The 21,311-nt window shown below is 39.1% G+C and overlaps 1 protein-coding gene across 1 annotated transcript in view; it reads left to right on the forward strand.

Annotated features, from left to right (window-relative positions):
* LOC133618808 (cadherin-4-like) overlaps positions 1 to 21,311 on the forward strand; it is a 628,483-nt gene that overhangs the window by 428,082 nt on the left and 179,090 nt on the right. Inside the window, exon 5 of the mRNA XM_061979541.2 lies at positions 10,087 to 10,284. Coding sequence (XP_061835525.2) covers positions 10,087 to 10,284 — 198 coding nt within the window. The remainder of the gene's footprint in view (positions 1 to 10,086; positions 10,285 to 21,311) is intronic.

Consider the following 21,311-nt stretch of genomic DNA (forward strand, 5'->3'; position numbering starts at 1 on the left):
CTATGGTTGGTTGCACATGTTGTTAGGCTTTTAATGGTAAGACGTACAAACACATGAAGGAGTAAAGTACAGTACATTTAAAGCCATGACATGGCTTGTACACTATTTGAAGGGAAACTTCATTTTTTGGGGGAATTTTGCCTATCGTTCACAATCATTATGAAAGACATAACGACGGATGAATTTTTGTGGTAATGCATTCTAAATATTAAATAAATGCAATCAAAAGTCCGCTTACAATGGGACCTATGGGAGCCGCTCAATTCAAGGGCACAAGCACTTTTCGTGTCATTGTTGCCAGTTCCAGGTCCTATATGGCTGTCAGAGTGTCCCAACTTGTCGGATTATATTACCAGCCATCTACTTTTCAGGTGAGAGACATGATTTTGCCGTGTCTTTCATAATGATTGTGAACCATATGCAAAATTCCAAAAAAAGTGAAATTTCCCTTTAAACGACAAGTTAAACTCGTCCGAGAGTCATGAAACAATACTGCATTCCTGATCAGTTCAGGTCATATTCAATTTAATTGATTCAATCTCATCATAAAAGCACATGGCTACATATCAGGAAAATCTAGGGGAAACTTTATGTTGCTTTCAAGTATGTCTGAGGCTGTCGTTAAAGAAACTGATACCTGAAACCAGTGTAGTGGTATAAGTGTGCAGAAATCTGTTTCTTCAATCATGTTATCCCTTCCCTGTGTTTATTCAGAGGAGGATTGGGAAAAAAAAGAGTAAATGTAAGCTTCAGGGTTTGATGAGAATTACACCCTGGCTGAAAAACAGCCATCCTAATCCTCTTGCAATGCTGATGGGTAAAATACAAGTTGTTTCTTTTCTACATCTGTTTTTTTTTTTTTTTTTGGCATTTCTACTCCGGAATTGCACTAGTACTTGTTTACAAGTGTATACAACATGACCTATTTATGCAAAAGAGGGCTGATAGGGGTCATGTCTGTTTCTGACAAACCTTCTCTCTATTCCTTGATTTCCTCTCCCCAAAATGCATCTCTCCACCTCTGCCTATTCTTAGTTCCTAAACTGAGGTGTCGGGCAACAGTCCCCGGAAGCTATCCACATAAGCATTGCACTTTCTAAGCAAAACAAATACATTTGTCCAGACCTTGTTGCATCTGTCAGATGGACGTTTGTTGACAAAGCCGAAATGCAGACAACTATGTGCATGTTTTGGCAAAGTTGTTAAAGGGGAACATTATCACCAGACCTATGTAAGCGTCAATATATACCTTGATGTTGCAGAAAAAATACCATATATTTTTTTAACCGATTTCCGAACTCTAAATGGGTGAATTTTGGCGAATTAAACGCCTTTCTATTATTCGCTCTCGGGAAGCAATCCGCCATTTTCTCAAACACATTACAAACACCGAGTCAAATCAGCTCTGTTGGAGACATCATGGAGACATCATGCCTCGTCGGTGTGTTGTCGGAGGGTGTAACAACACGAACAGGGACGGATTCAAGTTGCACCAGTGGGCCAAAGATGCGAAAGTGGCAAGAAATTGGACGTTTGTTCCGCACACTTTACCGACGAAAGCTATGCTACGACAGAGATGGCAAGAATGTGTGGATATCCTGCGACACTCAAAGCAGATGCATTTCCAACGATAAAGTCAAAGAAATCTGCCGCCAGACCCCCATTGAATCTGCCGGAGTGTGTGAGCAATTCAGGGACAAAGGACCTCGGTAGCACGGCAAGCAATGGCGGCAGTTTGTTCCCGCAGACGAGCGAGCTAAACCCCCTAGATGTCTTGGCTCACACCGTCTCTTATGCCACCGAAGATGATCAAGAGAAGAATATCGACCCTAGCTTCCCTGGCCTGCTGACATCAACTCCAAAACTGGACAGATCAGCTTTCAGGAAAAGAGCGCGATTGAGGGTATGTCTACAGAATATATTAATTGATGAAAATTGGGCTGTCTGCACTCTCAAAGTGCATGTTGTTGCCAAATGTATTTCATATGCTGTAAACCTAGTTCATAGTTGTTAGTTTCCTTTAATACCAAACAAACACATACCAATCGTTGGTTAGAAGGCGATCGCCAAATGCGTCCTCGGTTTCTCCCGTGTCGCTGGCTGTCGTGTCGTTTTCGTTGGTTTCGCTTGCATACGGTTCAAACCGATATGGCTCAATAGCTTCAGTTTCTTCTTCAATTTCGTTTTCGCTATCTGCCTCCACACTACAACCATCCGTTTCAATACATGCGTAATCTGTTGAATCGCTTAAGCCGCTGAAATCCAGGTCTGAATCCGAGCTAATGTCGCTATAGCTTGCTGTTCTATGCGCCATGTTTGTTTGTGTTGGCTTCACTATGTGACGTCACAGGAAAATGGACGGGTGTATATAACGATGGTTAACATCAGGCACTTTAAAGCTTTTTTTAGGGATATTGCGTGATGGGTAAAATTTTGAAAAAAACTTCGAAAAATAAAATAAGCCACTGGGAACTGATTTTTAATGGTTTTAACCCTTCTGAAATTGTGATAATGTTCCCCTTTAAACAGCAGACCAGGGGCCGTATTTATCAAGCGTCTTAGAGTGCCATTTTACACTTAAGTCCTGAGAATTTGCGAAATTTAGTCCTACTCTCAAACTTAAGAATAAAAGCTATTTATCAACTGTCTTAAGTCTAAGAATCACTCCTACTCTCCACGATATTTAAGAGACCTTCAGAGGTGTCCTAAGTGGTTAGGAGTTGCCAGCGGGGGATGGCACTGAGGCGAGAGAGACGTGCGTAAACGTCCAGGGAGCGGAAGGATGTCCTGGCTTTGTTTGATGACGAGCAGCTGATCAAACGGTATCGTTTAGACAGAGCGGGTATTATTGTTGTCACAGATTTAATAAGGGGCGTCATCTCATCAGCAACATCACGCAGCAGAGCTTTCACAGCAGAACTAAAGGTCATCACAATGCTTCGATATCTCGCCACTGGGAAAATGAATTGGAAAGAAAAGGAAACATTTATTTTTGAGTCATTGCCAATATTGTTTGTTTGTTTTGTATTATGTTGTAGTTTATTGTCAAAATATACACTCCCATTGTCCACTTAAATATTTCTAAGATATTTCTTTATTCTTAGACAAAGGATTCCCTTCCGTGATTGGTCATTTCTATGGACACAGAAATGACCTCACCTAAAATTCCGTTTAAGGCACATAGTAATGTCGTAATTCAGCTCTGAGTGTGACACTTAAGATTCAGTCCTACACTTCGCTGAAAGTGTGAGTAAGACGCTTGATAACTAACTTTTAAGTGCAGCTTTCAGCAAAGAATTTCTTTACTCATAAGTCAACTCATAGCAGACTTCTTAGGAGTAATTTTAAGACGCTTGATAAATACGACCCCAGACTTGTAATACGTTGGTGCTTGAATGGCCATGGCATCTTTTGTTGGAAAGGGTTGGTGGCGTGATGTTTTTTTTGTTTGTCTTATTTAGTTTTTTCATTTTGAATATGAAACCAAGCTGCTAAGGCCTATATTCGAAAAAAAATAAGCAATAATTAAAATGAATAATAAGTCATTAATTGTCTGTTTTCAGGGTTATAGCGCTCCTCGATAGAAATGCCGATCGATGTTGTTTTTACACTTGATTTTCACTGTCTTGAACTATTACTTTCTGAGAAGCAGTGTCCTCTACAGTGGACATGTTTATATCAGTTTGGAAAATGCTGTTTCTCAGAAAATTTAACTGACAATTTAACTTTTCTTAAAGTTAAATTGGACCAGACAAGCGGTAAAAAAATGGATGGATGGATTAAGGGTTATGTTTCTTCCCCAGCACCAAGATCACAGTAATTAGCTCAGGAAAACAATATAATGTTTTATTGTTTTCTCAGTTAAAATATTAGCATTAAAGAGGTTTGTAGTCAAGATTTTGACTGTGAGTGTTTTATCATAATTATCACTTTAACGTGTCTCTCAAAGGGCACATCTAATGGTGGTGAAACTCAACATGGCACCCTCTCCCATCGCAAACCACCCACTCATACAAACACGTAACATATGGACAATCACTTGACACGTCTTGAAACAGCCTTAAAATCTTTTGTCTCAGGCGTCCTTGTAATGAAGTCAGCTTTGAAAGTGTTGGCAGTGCTGGCAGATACAAGACCTCAGAGAGACATTGACCAAGAGAGAACAAACAAAGCTGACGAAAACACTTCAGTTGATTCCGACTTTTAGTATATGCCAAAAACCATTACCCTTCCCCCAGCTTGCCTCTTCATTACTAGTTTTATATTTACTCTTAAAAGTCATCTTCTGAGGACGACATATTGTATAAAAGTCTAAAATGTCTCAATCTAAAGTGAAAAGGAAGAAGAAGAATTAACACCTTTCTTATGGATTCACATGAATTGTGTTAAGTACACAGAATGTGGACTTGATCAATACTATATTTAAATGTGTTTTACTCTATTGTGTGCTAAGCAATTGATTATATAGATAACACCGAATAATACAGACGAGATATTAAGGGAATAATGACAATTAGAGAAGCTCGATTTTGGCTTTCCTACCAATATCTGATATATCTTAATGGCAGTACTGCCCAGCACTTCATATCCAACAACAAAATGAACCGATACCTATATACAATGTGTCAGGTCACATCTTGTGTAACAGGTGAACACATTATTCTTCTTTTATGTAATGCCACCAGATGCATTCCACAAATAAACGCTGTTTATGCAAAATAAGACAAATGCTGCAATGTAAATTAAAGTACATCATTGGGCTCTAACGATATCAAAATCTCACGGTACGATATTATCACTGTATTAAGGCCACGGTACGATATTATTGTGGTATATGTCCAAAAAAGACAAATACTTTAAAATGGCATAATGTGTAAAATGAAGTGGCAGGAATGTTTAGGATAAACACATTTACTGTAATTGAACACAAACATAATGTTAAAATGTTACCAAAAACAAGTATTTTTAAAGTGCAAATATTCCACTGTGTCTCTCAATTTTTACTTTCAGAAAAGTACTGTGCTCTACAGTGGACATTTTTTATATCGTTTTGAAAATGCAGTTTCTCGCAAAAGTGGACTCGCATTTTAACTTGTAACAATGTAAATACCTCACAAATTGACATTTAGCTTCCCTGGCTTCATGTTTTCCGGGTGATGGTAGCTTATCAAGTAGTTCGGAGTGTGGCAGATGCTTTCCCTGGGCAAGGTGCTCCAGGAGCAGGTCTGTTTTGGCTTGTGACACCCGAGAAGAATTTGGCACGCTTTCTTACATCCACCATAGAGGTTATGGTTTTGCCAGGGTTTGTTTGTTTTCTAGTAACATAACTTAAAAAGATTTTGAAAAAAACAATAGACCCTTTTCTTCCCTAGAAACTCAAATTCCTGTAACTATAGGTTCCTGTAGAAGTGTGTGGTTTGTGTTTCCTCCGTATTTCCCAGTTCAGGGTCGTTAATCAGGCTGATGACGTATAGAGGAGTGGCTTAGTATATTTCTACAGTGATACCATATAAATAAACAGACAATATTAGGTCACAGTTCTTTTAGTACAGTCTAAGCAAATTAAATACAAAGAAATAATATACAAAATGATATGATTGAAACAATATAAAATTGTTCATAAAAAGTCAGGCTTGTGTCTGCCATGTCCAACAGTCAGAAAGTCGTCTTCTCGATAAATGATGAATTTGTGAGGGTCGGGCGAGATTCCTTTTGGTCCATTTTAGCTGTGAATAACAATATGTAAACAATAAATGTCAGTGTTTATCTCACACCGACTACACAAACACGCCGTCTTTGCTTGTTAGCATTCTGTTCACTCGGGGTGTGGCTAATAACTCCACAAATGGAGTGTCACTGACTACTTTTACAACATGTAATAAAGTAAACAGTTAAGATTTTATGTCAATTACCTTCGTTCCCCTTGTGGGCTGCCTCCTTTATTTCACATTTATCCAACAAAGTCAGAGTAGTAGGCAGCTGAGGTCATTGCTTCGAGTTCGACTTCATACTCCTCCGTAAATACATTTAAAAGAGTTTGTCCAATTCTCGTATTGAAATGAAGTTTGCAAAAAATAATAAACAACAATAAACTGCATATATTTTAAAGACTACGGCTACAAGATAGTACCACTGATCAGCGTTCTTTTGCACAAAGATGCCCCACAAAAGTTATTGCATGGCCAAAGTTCCTTTCGTTCTTCTTTCTTGCCGTTTTCAAGTTTGTAGTAAAAGAAATACACAAGAAACAAGAATTTTTAACGGCTGGCGATTGTTCGAAAAATACGTTTTAGAAACGCCCCAAACTGTGTTCATCCAATCAGCGTTCAACAGTACAGCCCGTCCTCGAAAAGGTTCCGGGTATCTCCCAAAAGTCCCACCGAGCAGGCAGGAAGTCAGAAAGGTTCCTGCAGAACTAAATCTACCCGGGTAGTTTTTGGTAGAAACACAGGGGGAACTTCATTTACCCAGGTAAATGGGAAAGTTCCGGTAAAAGTTCCTGCGGTGGAAAAGGGCCTAATCTCTCTCATCTACTACAAAGTGGAACACACTTCACTTCCTGCTTCCTCTTTCGCTCCACACCCCACATTGCGGTCCTGTGCTGCGAAAGGGATTCTGAGAGATGTCGATTATTTTCAGATCCGCCAAAGCAAAAGAGACAGAAAAAAACTACACGCCAAGATTTTGTTTGATACCGTCAAGCGTCTTGACATTATTGAGAATATAAACCTTAATACTGTCATGTCTGTGTAATCATGTTTTGTCTTAGTCATTTTTTGTTTAGTTATTGAACTCTTTAGTTTCTGGCTTTTCACTCCCTTGTCTTGTTTCCATGATTACCCCATTAGTTTCACCTGTTCCACGTTTGGACTCATTGTGCACTCTTGTTTGTCACCATAGCAACCCATTAGTTTTCACCTGTCACGTCACGCACCTGTTTCACGTTTTGAGTCACGCACCTGTTTTCGTTAATCATGTCTGTAGTATTTAAGTTCAGTGTTTTCAGTTTGTCTTTCTGGTGACATCCTCACATTTATGCTCTGTACATTCCTGACACTTGTTTTCATGTTCATCATTCATGCTGCTACTTTTGTCCAAGCCAAGTAAGTTTTTGTTTATTAATGCTATAGTCTTTTGGTTTCATAGTTTTTTCTCCGCCATTGTGCGCGCCTTTTGTTTACTTCCTTGTTTTGTATTTATAGTGTTTAAATAAAAATGTATCTTCATTCCCGTCTCGCCCGAGCCAACTTTCTGTTGCCTTCGAGAAAAACTAAACCCCAGGACCAAGTTTTGACAAATACAGCATTATCTACATGACATGCCTAGTAAATTGCCATTTTTAACATTTTATCTCAACCAAATAGTCATTTAAAATAATCACGACCATGTCAACTACAATAACATGTTGTCCTACTATCAACAAGTAAGACAGGTTAGTCTTTTGAATGAATTCACAAGTGGGAATCCTGTTAAACAAAGTCGGTCACTAACAATTTTGAAGCTTCCCATTTCTGAGTGGCACGATCATCCATTTAAGAACAACGTAAAGTGCTAAATATTAAACTTGAGTGAAATTATTAAGTGGGTACAGCTGGGCAGCTTTTTTCAGTTCCGCTGAAGCTTTTTTTATCATTAATTTGCTGCATAAACGCTGCATATGACTCCAAGTGATTATTTCTGATGTGTGATGACAAACCAGAAATGTACTCATTAATACCTGTCAAACTAAGTTGTGTGTGTGTGTGGCGACCACAGATGGAAATTAGTATTTGGTTTGTTTCTTTGCAAACGGTAGATAAATGTTCATTTACATGCAATGTCCCTCCCAAATAAAATATAGTTGAATTGGTATTGGATTTTTAGTATTAAAAGAAGACAGCCTACTGGCCCTCGCATAAGCAGAGCTTTACAGTGACTGCAGATTACATATTTATGATCCAAAGGCAAAACTTGGAAATTATTCCACATCGCGGACACACTGAGCTTATGCTCTGTGGAGGCGAAATCCAGGCAATACCTTATTCGACACCAATATTGGTAGAAGATATTCGATATCTAATGTTTATGCAAAAATCGCCAATATTACGGGACATCCCTATTAACAACAGCTAAGACATAGAATATCACAAACTGGTTGGTTGGAGTGTAGTTGAAAGCTTTGGTAGACAAGCAAGGTGTTCTCATCTCTAACTATATTTACCAAATTCCTTTGAGTATTAAATGGTTGTACAAATGTTTCATAGCAAGTGAAAGGAGAAAGGATATTGTCATTAAATGTACTAATCTGAATGCAAACCATTGTCAGACACAGATTACAATTCTCAATATTATTTCACAAATGGACAAACTGCTTACTAGCTGCCATGTCCCTGTAAACTGATGCAGTTTTGTTTTTTTACTTGACAGTACACCATCAGCTCAACACAGAGCAGTGCTTCAGGAATACATGTTATTGAGACAAGCTGTCAGGACCCACTGACTGGGAGAAAAAACAATATCACTGCAAGCGGAGGGCACATGGGAGCATATGAGCAAGGGGTAGCTCAGGGGAGTGTGATTGAGACGGGGAGCACAAGTGATGCACTGCTTCAGCAGTGATGGTCGTGCCTAGATTCTTGACATGTTTCTGTTGCCTTGTATCCCTGAGATGTGTTGATAAAATAGCTGCATAACACGTCTCTGGTATTACCAATCTGATACAACCTTTGGCCCGTCATCTATAATTCAGCCTCTGAGTCTATGTATTCCACAAGCAGAACACAAGCCATTATATACACAATGAAACTTTGACAGAAATGGAACATTAGAACATATTGTCATGGAATTTAGCCTTGAGGTACACTAATAACGTTCTCTTACAACAGGGATCCCCAATTTATGGCCTGGGAGGTAGATTTTATTTTTATTTTTTCAAAATCTGTCCTGTCCAGCCGCTCAGGGAAATCATATTGTTGAGGTAGATGCCCATATTTGCTGTACAGATTTAGTTTACCAAAGAGAAATGTGTGATACTTCTTTAGTTGCCTTATTCGTACTTAACTTTATTAAATGTTTGGATATATTTAGTGTTTGGCGCAGTGAGGGAATGAAAAGAAGAAAAAAACACACAAAGACAAAAGGGGGAAATTGTTAGGATAAGAGGGGGACAAGACAAGTCAACAAGTTTGGGGACTCCTATCCTTTACCATTATGAAGAGTTGATGCATCGTATCCCAACTGGGATGTTTGTTTTGTAGCCTAGTGAAAGAGACCCTATATCTTCGTAAGGAAACTGTCACACTGCATGTTTTTCCTGAGGTGATTAGCTTTGCATTCATTAGTATTCATAGTCATCATCTTATTATCCAACATTGGTGCTAACGTGGGAGGTGTCCTGGCTGGTCCATCAAAATTATAGGCGGTATTGCAAATGGCAGATTGAGATAGAGACACTATGGTACAAGTATTGTGCACTTTATTTCCAAAACCACATGTAATAACTCTTGTCATTTTGATGTTCAGAGGATACATACTTTGAAAATATACCTCATCTTTATGGTTCAAATTACAAAGATAGACACTTACTGCAGATCCAGGCCTTGGATTCCAGGGTTGGGGATAGACTACAGCCACCCCGCGACCCTGAGAGGGGTCAGCCGTAGAAAATGGATGCATGGAAGTTGCAATGCAGGCTTTGTGGGGGTTCCTGAATTGTAGATGTCATACTGCCAATGTTGTCATCTACTAGTATAAAAAATGCCTTCAAATACAGTATATAATTGTAAATATTGTGAATTAAAATAATGAATGTTGACCATGTATAAAATTCAAAAACAGATTGATTAATCAAGGAAAAACTTTATTCCTGTCAATGGCATTTAAAGTTTACTTGTATTGAAATTAATGCTTTTTTTAATCAACAATTTGTTGTACAGTATTTGAACAAAAATCACACAGAATGTCCATCACTCTAATATAGATCAAATACAAATCTAATAAACAAATGTATTTTATTATTATGTGTGTTGTCCTCGTAGTCACTGCTTGGAAACGCAAAGCACCACACTATTAGCAAACCAATCTAATAATCTTGTTCTTGTCTTTAAGGTCACAACCGAAGAGGGGAAGGTTGCTGAGAGGACAGAGAAGAAGGAAACATACCAAGCTCCGCCTCCTATCATCATGTTTTCAGGGGGCAACCGGAATAGCTCCAAGGGTCTACGAAGGCAAAAGAGGGACTGGGTGATACCACCGATCAATGTTGCTGAAAATTCTCGAGGACCGTTCCCTCAGATGCTTGTCAGCGTAAGTTTTACACCGTTGATTTGTTTTGAAATTTCAATTTTGGTGTTCTTAATCTTTTTGACATCAGGGCCCAATGTTTCCACTTTAGAAGGGACCTGAGGCCCACTCAAATAATAACACTGAATTAATAATCTTACTTTTAATGCCAATGGTTTTTTTTATAGATATTAAACAATCTAACGTACTTACAGTTTAACTGGATAAACCTTGTCAAATATTATGAAAGCATGTGTTAATCACAAATATTATTATCAAGTCTTAGATCAGGCTGATTAAAAAACTCCAAATACTAATCAAATATACTGCAAAAGAAGGGACTTATAAAAACTAAATTGAGGATTATGGAGTGCGAAAATAAATCAATTCTAACTAAATGATAATATGTGTATTTCATAAATAAACTGTCAATAAAATTAAAATTTTTCAAATGAAAATACAGCTTCACCACTTAAGTCAAAATGTTTGCACTTAAAGGGGAACTGTACTGTTTTTGGAATTTTGCCTATTGTTCACAATCATTATGAAAGACAAGACGACAGATGAATAAAAAAAAAAAAGCATTCTAAATATTAAATAAATGCAATCAAAAGTCTGCTTACAATGGAGCCTATGTGAGCCGCTCTATTCTGCCTATAAAGCCCTTACAAAATAATTCAAACACCTACATTGAGGTTTTATATACATGCTGTAAGTATATATGTATTGTAGTAATGGGCACATTTATAATAACATTTAATATTTTGTATTTTGCTCATTTTAAGCGTACGGTGCGCATTAATTTAAAAAATGCATCACGTTTGCTTTTTTTTTTTCTTCATCCCTGATTATTACTCACTGCAGACTTCTTGAGAGCCAACAAGAAAAACATCACTTACTGTACAAGGTCTGCTGTTATTAGGATGCCGACTGCTCGGATGTTGATATATTCCTATTTAGATGACTCATAATCCTCGCGAAGTAAAGGAGGATGGAGCCAAGCGTCTTTTCGTGTCGTTCTTGCGATTACCGGGTCTAAATGGGCTGTCAAAGTGTACCAACTTGTCGTTATACTCCCTCGTTCTTCTACTATCCAGGTGAAAGGCATGATTCATGATCTAGAATAATATTTGATGAGCAAGGAAACGAGGAAGCAGCTGATCAGCCGATCATGTCAACATTGGCACGCAAGCTTGTGATAACGATATCACTAATACTTGATTAATACTTAAGTCAGGTGTAAATGAAGTAATTTTAGCGGTTGTTGCTTGTTTTTTTAATTGGGTTTTATGGATGGAATATAGGACCTCCCATTGGCTTCGCTGTAAGTGGACTTTTATTTACATTTATTTACGAGTTAGAATCTGTCGTCATGTTCTTTAAAATGATTGTAAACAATAGGCAACATTTCCTCAAAACATGGCATTAAGGAACTTCTGTATGACTTTAGCTCCAAATTTCTTCTGTTTGTTTAATATTGACATTACTGCCACAAGTGGTGGAAATGTGTATTTAAACTGATTGCCGGTGGGGCCCATACGGAACGCAAATAAGAAACACATATTTTTTGGTGGCCCTCCAGGGAGCGCTTGCAGCCCAACAATGAGTAAGTAACAGCTCATGGTTATTTTTAATTTTTTTTACAATAATTCAGTCTTTCGGCATTTAAAGTGTGGCTCAGCATATTTTGTCTTGGTAAAGCAGGTTTTGAAAAGTGTACTGACTTGCAGGCTCCTTTGAAGGGAACTAAAACCTGAATGCAAATACGCTATGTGCTGTATGTGTTTAAGAGACACAGGCTCTAAAGATTGTAAGATGTGTCTCTCTCAGAGCAAAGCTGGATGCTTGCGGTGTAATTCTTCAAAAAGACATCATTCTGTTAGACAGCTTTTTCATTTCTATCTCCCGCTTTTCTTTACTTCTTACCATCTGGAATATTTTGCCATCAACTTTTCTCTCACTGTGTACAAAACCCCTCCTTTTCATCTCTTTTATTTCATAAAGCTTGCAAACGATACTACACATACTGTTTTTATTTTGTTCCTATTGGAGTCTGTACTTTGTTTTTCAACAGAGGTTTTGCTTCTTCCCCTTGGTGTGAAGTAAGCAACACGATTCATTTAAAAATGAGAGAGAATAGGAGCTCCTATGCAGATGTAAGACCTCAGACAGCTCGGCTCATTAGAAAGAATGGGCAGCCTGCCATAGACTGGCTAAGTCAGATGTAACAAGAATTGGGTGGTGTGGATTGAAAGGGTATCAAAGGGAACGCTGGGAGAAAATAGCGTGCATTGAAACAGAGTCCACTCTGTGCAGTAAATAGGTCCGTCAGGGGCTGGTGGACTGGTGGTGAGAGCAACAAGGAAGTGATGCGTGTTGATGCCTCTGTTGGGCCTGTGTCTGGCTTTAATGATGACTAAAGGGCAGGCAGGGCCATGCTGAGATCCCGAGGCTTCAACAAGAAGACAGCTCTGGGAAGTGGATGGTGCACAGATCATTTTACTTCCCTTATTGTTTATTTGTTTGCTTCACTTTGGTCTTCCCATTGAGACTTGAGGCTGATGGGGTTTTTTTTGTTCGGTTTTCTCTGTCAGACTACCAAAAATCTTTTCAAAGAAGACAATTAGTTGTGTTGATTCTGTGAAATACTGGTTTTAAAGGAGACCTAGCCTAGCTTTTCTTTTGTCTTATAACCTCTTCTGCCTCTTTGGAACTCTGCCATCCCTCCCTGGTCTATGTGCCATGTGCTGCCTGCCCTAATGGCCTGTGAAGTGCCTCTCTGCCCTAATGGGGCCGTTCTGTCATCGAGTCCAGAACTGAGTGACATGCAGACAGCCGGCCTCCCACCATTTTTCTCGCCGCCTCGACCCAGTTACCAGGGCAAGCATGGTGTCAGCAGCTCGCACCTGCATCTCTGCAGCACCTCCACTTTGAACAGGCCAGCAACAAATCAGTCAGGTGTCAGGACCCCCCTGACTGGCCCGTGAGCTCGCAACCCGACCTGTCTCAGGGAAAATTGTTGACTTCACAAAGTCACGACAAAAAACTTGTTAAACTGAGGACCGTGTCAGAGCTCAGTGAGATGTCTGTGCCTTTTTTTGACTAATGGCACAGATGGAATTGTTGCACTTTTCCTTGGTATGAGTAATGGGCAGTCTTTAACCAGTGAAGCAGAATAACATAAACAAGCTTAAAGGCCTACTGAAACCCACTACTACCGACCACGCAGTCTGATAGTTTATATATCAATGATGAAATCTTAACATTGCAACACATGCCAATACGGCCGGGTTAGCTTACTAAAGTGCAATTTCAAATGCGCAAAATATCCTGCTGAAAACGTCTCGGTATGATGACGCCTGCGCGTGACGTCACGGATTGTAGAGGACATTTTGGGACAGCATGGTGGCCAGCTATTAAGTCGTCTGTTTTCATCGCAAAATTCCACAGTATTCTGGACATCTGTGTTGGTGAATCTTTTGCAATTTGTTCAATGAACAATGGAGATAGCAAAGAAGAAAGTTGTAGGTGGGAAGCGGTGTATTGCGGCAGGTGTTGTGCCGGATAACGCACCCCCGCCGTAGAATGCACCCCTTGACTGTTGTTCCGGATAACACAGCCGGTGTTTCATTGTTTACATTCCCGGAAGATGACAGTCAAGCTTTACCATTGGCCTGTGGAGAACTGGGACAACAGAGACTCTTACCAGGAGGACTTTGAGTTGGATGCGCAGACGCGGTACCGTGAGTACGCATACAGCTGCGGCTTCCAAACATTTGATCGCTTGCCCGTACGTGTGTGCCGCTATGTGCATGTCAGGTACGTAACTTTGGGGACTTTGGGGAAATATATGTGCTTTATGAACTCTGGGGAGGTGAACGGTACTTTGGGCTGTGGGATTGAGTGTGTTGTGCAGGTGTTTGAGTTGTATTGGCGGGTTATATGGGCGGGAGGGGGGAGGTGTTTGTTATGCGGGATTAATTTGTGGCATATTAAATACAAGCCTGGTTGTGTTGTGGCTAATAGAGTATATATATGTCTTGTGTTTATTTACTGTTTTAGTCATTCCCAGCTGAATATCAGGTCCCACCCGCCTCTCACAGCATCTTCCCTATCTGAATCGCTCCCACTGCCCTCTAGTCCTTCACTCTCACTTTCCTCATCCACAAATCTTTCATCTTCGCTCAAATTAATGGGGAAATCGTAGTGTTCTCGATCCAAATCGCTCTCGCTGCTGGTGGCCATGATTGTAAACAATGTGCAGAACCTGTGACGTCACGCGCGTATCGTCTGCTACTTCCGGTACAGGCAAGGCTTTTTTATCAGCGACCGAAAGTTGCGAACTTTATCGTCGATGTTCTCTACTAAATCCTTTCAGCAAAAATATGGCAATATCGCGAAATTATCAAGTATGACACATAGAATGGACCTTCTATCCCCGTTTAAATAAGAAAATCACATTTCAGTAGGCCTTTAAGCTTGCAATTCCAAGGTAAGAAAGCCATCAAATCAAATAATGTGAACAAAGCATGTTTTTGTTAGTGTGTGGATCTTTTTTCACAATAAACAGATGCTTTCTCATTCTGTTAGTTCTGTTGCCAAACAGACATCGAGGTAAAGCTTTCTGAAATCTTCAATCGATCGTCAAGCTTTTTCTACTGTAGAAGAGGCATTGATTTTTTTAAACTCGGGTAAATAAAGACTGAGCACAACCTCGACAATCTCACCCACCCTTTACGTTCAGCACCTTGATCCCTTAATCCCACGTTAGAGCAACCGTCAGCTGGAAGGAAAAAGCCTAATGAAACAACCATTTGTTCGCGTAGTTAAACATGGTAGTAATAAATGCTTGACCAGTAAAATACATGTTTGATTGTGTTGTTCATTTTGCGTTAGAAATGTAGTATATAGACCAAAGTATTTGGTCATGCGATCACCTCCAGAGACACAGCAGTGTTTGATGGGCTTTTTGTGCAAACGTGACTAAACCAAACTAATTCAAGCATGGACCCCTCTTTGAACACAGGTGAACAGTCATATCATTTCATACTTTAATACAGAGTATATTCTGGGAACTTCTGCTTAGAATAGCCAGGACAAGTGACTTCAAATTAAAGGAATGTTCTTTTAATTTGGTGCTATTTACAAGTAAACCACGTGTAAATTGTAATTTACAAGTGTTCAAATGTCACAGTTTCTCCATAAATTGTTTATTATTGTTCACAAGAAGAATGAGTTGGTCCTCATATCAACTTGTCCTTTTTTTCTAAGTTGTTCTATTTCAATTTGTTGTTGACACACATTTTGATAACAGCCTTTGAATTTAAAACAGACTAATGTCAAAGCTTATAATGGTTTAAAATTCAAATAGATTGTTCATCATGATTTGTTTTGTTTTCTTCCAAAAGAGCTAAAGACAAAAACAAACACTATTTGGTTTGAATTAGTTGAATTAGTCAGGGGTGTGCTAGGAATAAATTAACTTTTTTTCTATAGGAATAAATAGTTCCAATTAGGCGGTAAATGATTTGCATCACTTTATTTGTGTGTGGATTGTTGTAAAATAAGTGAAATAAGGCTACGTTGTACATTTGTATTACAAAATAGTGACTTTGTATCAGATCTGGAATGAGTAGCAATGCAGCTGGTAATATTCATGGTGCTTGTGGCAGCAAGCAATTTCTGAGCAGAAATGAGAGAACTTCTCCCTCCCAGAGGTGTCTTCCACTCACGTTTACTGGTGATTAATGACTGCTCTGCTTTGCTGGCAGACACAGACAACAAAAACACGGGAAAGACAGACAGGCAGTGTCTGAGAAAAAATGCGGGGGAGTTTAATTGGAACATTTTTAGGGGGGATAAAGTTGTTGATGAGAATTCTGCAAGAGTTAAGATGCTGGGGTTCGTCCCTGCTCAAATTCCCTAATACACACATAAATATGAATTACTTATTAAACTCCAAATAATGTGAAATAATAATATATATATAGATTTTAATAGTCTAAATCAGTGGTGTTTAATGTGCGGCTTGGAGGCCATTTTCGGCTCGCAGCTAGTTTTTTATTGGCCCTCGACATGTTCTGAAAAATGATTGACCTCGTTAATAATTAGGTACATCAGATACAACACAAACAATCATTTATCACCTTTAACACAAATGCTAAAATAATAAATAGTATTTTTTCCCCTAATAGCATACACTGATGTACTTAGTTTTTTTGCATATTTTATGTGCAAAATGTATCAAAATGGCTCAACAAGTGATTTATTTTTCTGTGTTTTGTATGTTGTTTTCTTAAATTATTATTAAATTGTTTTTGTTACTGATAATACTTCCTGGTGACCTAAATTCAGAATAACTGTAAAATATTTGCAACCGAGACCAGATCTTTGTTTTGATAATGTTATTTCCATTCTGCAATACATTCGCCCGGTTGGGATAGGCTCCAGCTCTCCCGTGATCCCAATGTTTTGGAAATGGATGGTTGTTTGACCTGCTTTAGAGTTGCAAACTGCAAACATAATATAGTTTGTGATATTATTATAGGATTATTAAAAATCTATCCATCCATCCATTTTCTACCACTGAGATAGGCTTCAGCACCCCCCGTGACCCCGAAAGGATTATTAAAATGATTAAAATAAATCTGTGTGGACAACATTTAATTAGCTCTATTCAGTAGTTAGCTTTTTTTAGCTCTTAAAAAGAGAACTGTGTCTCCTTGGCATCTGCTGCTCAGACCCCCGCCCAACACCAAGGCTGTAACTGACTTATTTAACTCTCTTTTGCTGATATATAAGCTCTCTTTCGCTCTCACACACACACAGACAGACACACACACACACACACACACACACACACACACACACACACACACACACACACACACACACACACACACACTAAGCCACATACAAAGAGAGAATAAGCATGAACAGACACACAGTGAAATTACTTGTAGCAAACAAAGGATCATGTGCTGCATTGTTGCCTTTTTGTGTGTGCTTATTTTGGGGCTTTTGCTAGTCATAGTTCTTCTTCATCAAAACAAACCAAGAGAATACAAGGCAGAAAAACAAAACCTTCAGTTTTTTTCCTCTTTGAGCCCATGGAAGAAACCCCAGAATGGTAAATATTCAAGGACCACAGTGAAATAAAGATCTCGTTCACTGTGAAAACATGCTGGTCCTTTTTTCAATGGAAACTGCACAGAGCCAAAGTGACTAAGGTCCATCTGTTGGCACGTTGACTACCAACATTATGTCTTAAATTATTTTAAGAAACATAAATAGTGCACTTCTGTAGGGACATGGGTGAGCCTTGTCTAGTGTTTGAGAAAGAAGAGTCCACTCGGGTGCAGTACGCAAACACTCATGTAAGCATTTTTAGTGGTTTTGCTCAATAACACATGTTATAGTTTGGCTCCTGAAGTATTCACTTCCTATATTATCTTTCCAAACCCCTGATGTGAGTTTTGTTCCAGCTCAAACAAGCTGGATTTAGAGACCATTTGGTTAAATATACAGTAGGATGTTGATATACTGAAGGATTTAACCAGCTTTGGATCCAAGGATCTCATATCTGTGGACTGCATTGGTCTAGACTAAAATATCTTCCCATTTATCATCAGCATAGTGATTTACACTGGCCAAACCTTTATGGTTCCCAGGGAACTCATTCTTACGGGGAAAATTGTGAGGTTAGGTGTTTGCTTTAAATCCAAGTTGGCTTTATTGATATGCTTTTGAAGATAACTCAAATGTTCACCAATGATTGTTTTTCCCTATGCTAAATAGACTCTATCCCAAATATACTGGCGACTGTAAACCAAAGAAACTGAGCAGTTTGAGTTTGAGTTTGAGTTTATTTCAAACATGCATGCATACAACATGATACATCACAATTTCCAGTTTCTCTATTCAACATGTTAGGAATAGGAAGAAGCAGAGCTTATTTAATCCTACCCCTTTTCCTTTACAAAGCAGTTGCTAACACTTTTGTTCACTTACTGTTCTCAATTTATTCACAATATACTCCATAAGTAATAACAGTAAAACTAAATAAATAAATAATGATTAGTGAAGTAAATTATATTTCATATGGTGAGATAAATAAGATTATCTAGAAAATGAATGGATGGATTAAATAAATTCAGAATGTTTATCATGGCTCTTCTTTTTTGTACTTTGTAAACACAGTTTCTTGAATTGCATCATGTTAGTACATTGTTTGATATCTTTGCTTAATCCATTCCATAATTTAATCCCACATACTGATATACTTAAGGTCTTAAGTGTTGTACATGCGTACAAATGTTTTAAATTAAAATGTTCTCTAAGATTATATTTCTCCATCAAAGCAAATGTAAAATGTATCAATGTTCATTGCATTTAGGCAAATTATTGCCAACATTCCTGTTTAGCAATATATGTGTAGTGGCTATTTTGACTGGTTAATTGCTTCTGGTCTTTGAAGCATAATTCCAATACAACCACTTTAGAAGTGATGGCACAGGAATGGGTGTTACTCATTGAGTCGGCTGGGTGTCAACTCACACGGTAGAGTCGCCACAAGCTTCTTTATTGATGTCATAGAACATATTTACATAACACACATCCCTTTCTGTTCAGCTCACATGCAGGCAAAAGTCACTAAACTTCAAAATAAAGTGATAATTACACCAGAACTATTTACAAAACCCAAAACCAGTGAAGTTGGCACGTTGTGTAAATCGTAAATAAAAACAGAATACAATGATTTACACATCCTTTCCAGCTTATATTCAATTGAACATACTGCAAAGACAAGGTATGTAATGTTCAAACAGAGAAACTTTTTTTTTTTTTTGCAAATAATCATCAGCGGCATTTCTGGGTGTTGTTGATAAATGGCTTTCGCTTTGCATAGTCGAGGTTTAACTACTTACTTACAGATGTAGCGACAAACTGTAGTTACTGACAGTGGTTTCTGAAGTGTTATTGAGCCCATGTGATGATATCCTTTACACACTGATGTCGATTTTTGATGCAGTACCGCCTGAGGGATCAAAGGTCACGGGCATTCAATGTTGATTTTCGGCCTTGCCACTTACGTGCGGTGATTTTTCCAGATTCTCTGAACCTTTTGATGCTATTACGGATTGTAGATGGTGAAATCCCTAAATTCTTTGCAATAGCTTGTTGAAAGATGTTGTTCTTAAACTGTTCGACAAGTTGCTCATGCATTTGTTCACAAAGTGGTGACCCTCGTCCCATCCTTGTTTGTGAATGACTGAGCATTTCATGGAAGCTGCTTTTATACCCAATCATGGCACCCACCTGTTCCCAATTAGCCTGTTCACCTGTGGGATGATCCAAATAAGTCTTTGATGAGCATTTCTCAACTTTCTCAGTCTTTTTTGCCACTTGTGCCAGCATTTTTGAAACATATTGCAGGCATCAAATTCCATATGAGCTAATATTTGCAAAAAATAAAAAAGTAAAGTAAAGTTCGAACGTTACATATCTTGTCCTTGCAGTCTATTCAATTGAATATAAGTTGAAAAGGTTTTGCAAATCATTGTATTTTGTTTTTATTTACGATTTACACAACGTGCCGACTTCACTGGTTTTGAGTTGTATACTTATGCTGGAAATATATATTCCTTTAAATGAACTTAAAGAGGTAATATTATTATATTTATTTTTTTCTACATTTGAAACACTTGCTTGTGATCCAAATCAGTGGTCTCCAACCACCGGGCTGCGGCCTGGTGCCGGTCCGTGGACCGATTGGTACCGGGCCGCACAAGAAATAAAAAATAAAAAAATTACAAAAATATTACAAAAAAAAATTACAAAAAAAAAATTACCAAAAAAAATACAAAATTGTTTTTAGTAAATCAACATAAAAAACACAATATATACATTATATATCAATATAGATCAATACAGTCTGCAGGGATACAGTCCGTAAGCACACATGATTGTATTTCTTTATGACAAAAAAACATTTTTTTTAATTAAAAAAAATAATAATTATAATTTTCAAGCGTTGACCGGTCCGCAGCTACAAAAAGGTTGGGGACCACTGGTCTACATAACATGTACTGATGGTCCTTTGACGAAAATTCCGCATAGATTTTGTTTAACAGACCATCTTCAGGCCACTTTTTGGCTCCCTTTCAAAACAAGCCGTTTTGAGAGGCGGAATTGTTATATGGAAATTAACCCCTCCTCACTCCGCCCTTTCAGGCTGACTGAACCTTTGTCCCCTCCCCGGCAGCCGTGTTTTGTAGTTTAAGAGATAAGCTTATCCATCCATCCATCCATCCATCTTCTTCCGCTTATCCGAGGTCGGGTCGCGGGGGCAGCAGCCTAAGCAGGGAAGCCCAGACTTTCCTCTCCCCAGCCACTTCGTCCAGCTCCTCCCGGGGGATCCCGAGGCGTTCCCAGGCCAGCCGGGAGACATAGACTTCCCAACGTGTCCTGGGTCTTCCCCGTGGCTTCCTACCGGTTGGACGTGCCCTAAACACCTCCCGAGGGAGGCGTTCGGGTGGCATTCTGACCAGTTGCCCGAACCACCTCATCTGGCTCCTCTCGATGTGGAGGAGCAGTGGCTTTACTTTGAGCTCCCCCCGGATGGCAGAGCTTCTCACCCTATCTCTAAGGGAGAGCCCCGCCACCCGGCGGAGGAAACTCATTTCGGCCGCCTGTACCCGTGATCTTGTCCTTTCGGTCATAACCCAAAGCTCATGACCATAGGTAAGGATGGGAACATAGATCGACCGGTAAATTGAGAGCTTTGCCTTCCGGCTCAGCTCTTTCTTCACCACAACGGATCGATACAGCGTCCGCATTACTGAAGATGCCGCACCGATCCGCCTGTCGATCTCACGATCCACTTTTCCCTCTCTCGTGAACAAGACTCCTAGGTACTTGAACTCCTCCACTTGGGGCAGGGTCTCCTCCCCAACCCGGTGATGGCACTACACCCTTTTCCGGGCGAGAACCATGGACTCGGACTTGGAGGTGCTGATTCTCATCCCAGTCGCTTCACACTCGGCTGCGAA

This window comes from Nerophis lumbriciformis, linkage group LG01, assembly GCF_033978685.3.
Source record: "Nerophis lumbriciformis linkage group LG01, RoL_Nlum_v2.1, whole genome shotgun sequence".
Taxonomy (NCBI): domain Eukaryota; kingdom Metazoa; phylum Chordata; class Actinopteri; order Syngnathiformes; family Syngnathidae; genus Nerophis; species Nerophis lumbriciformis.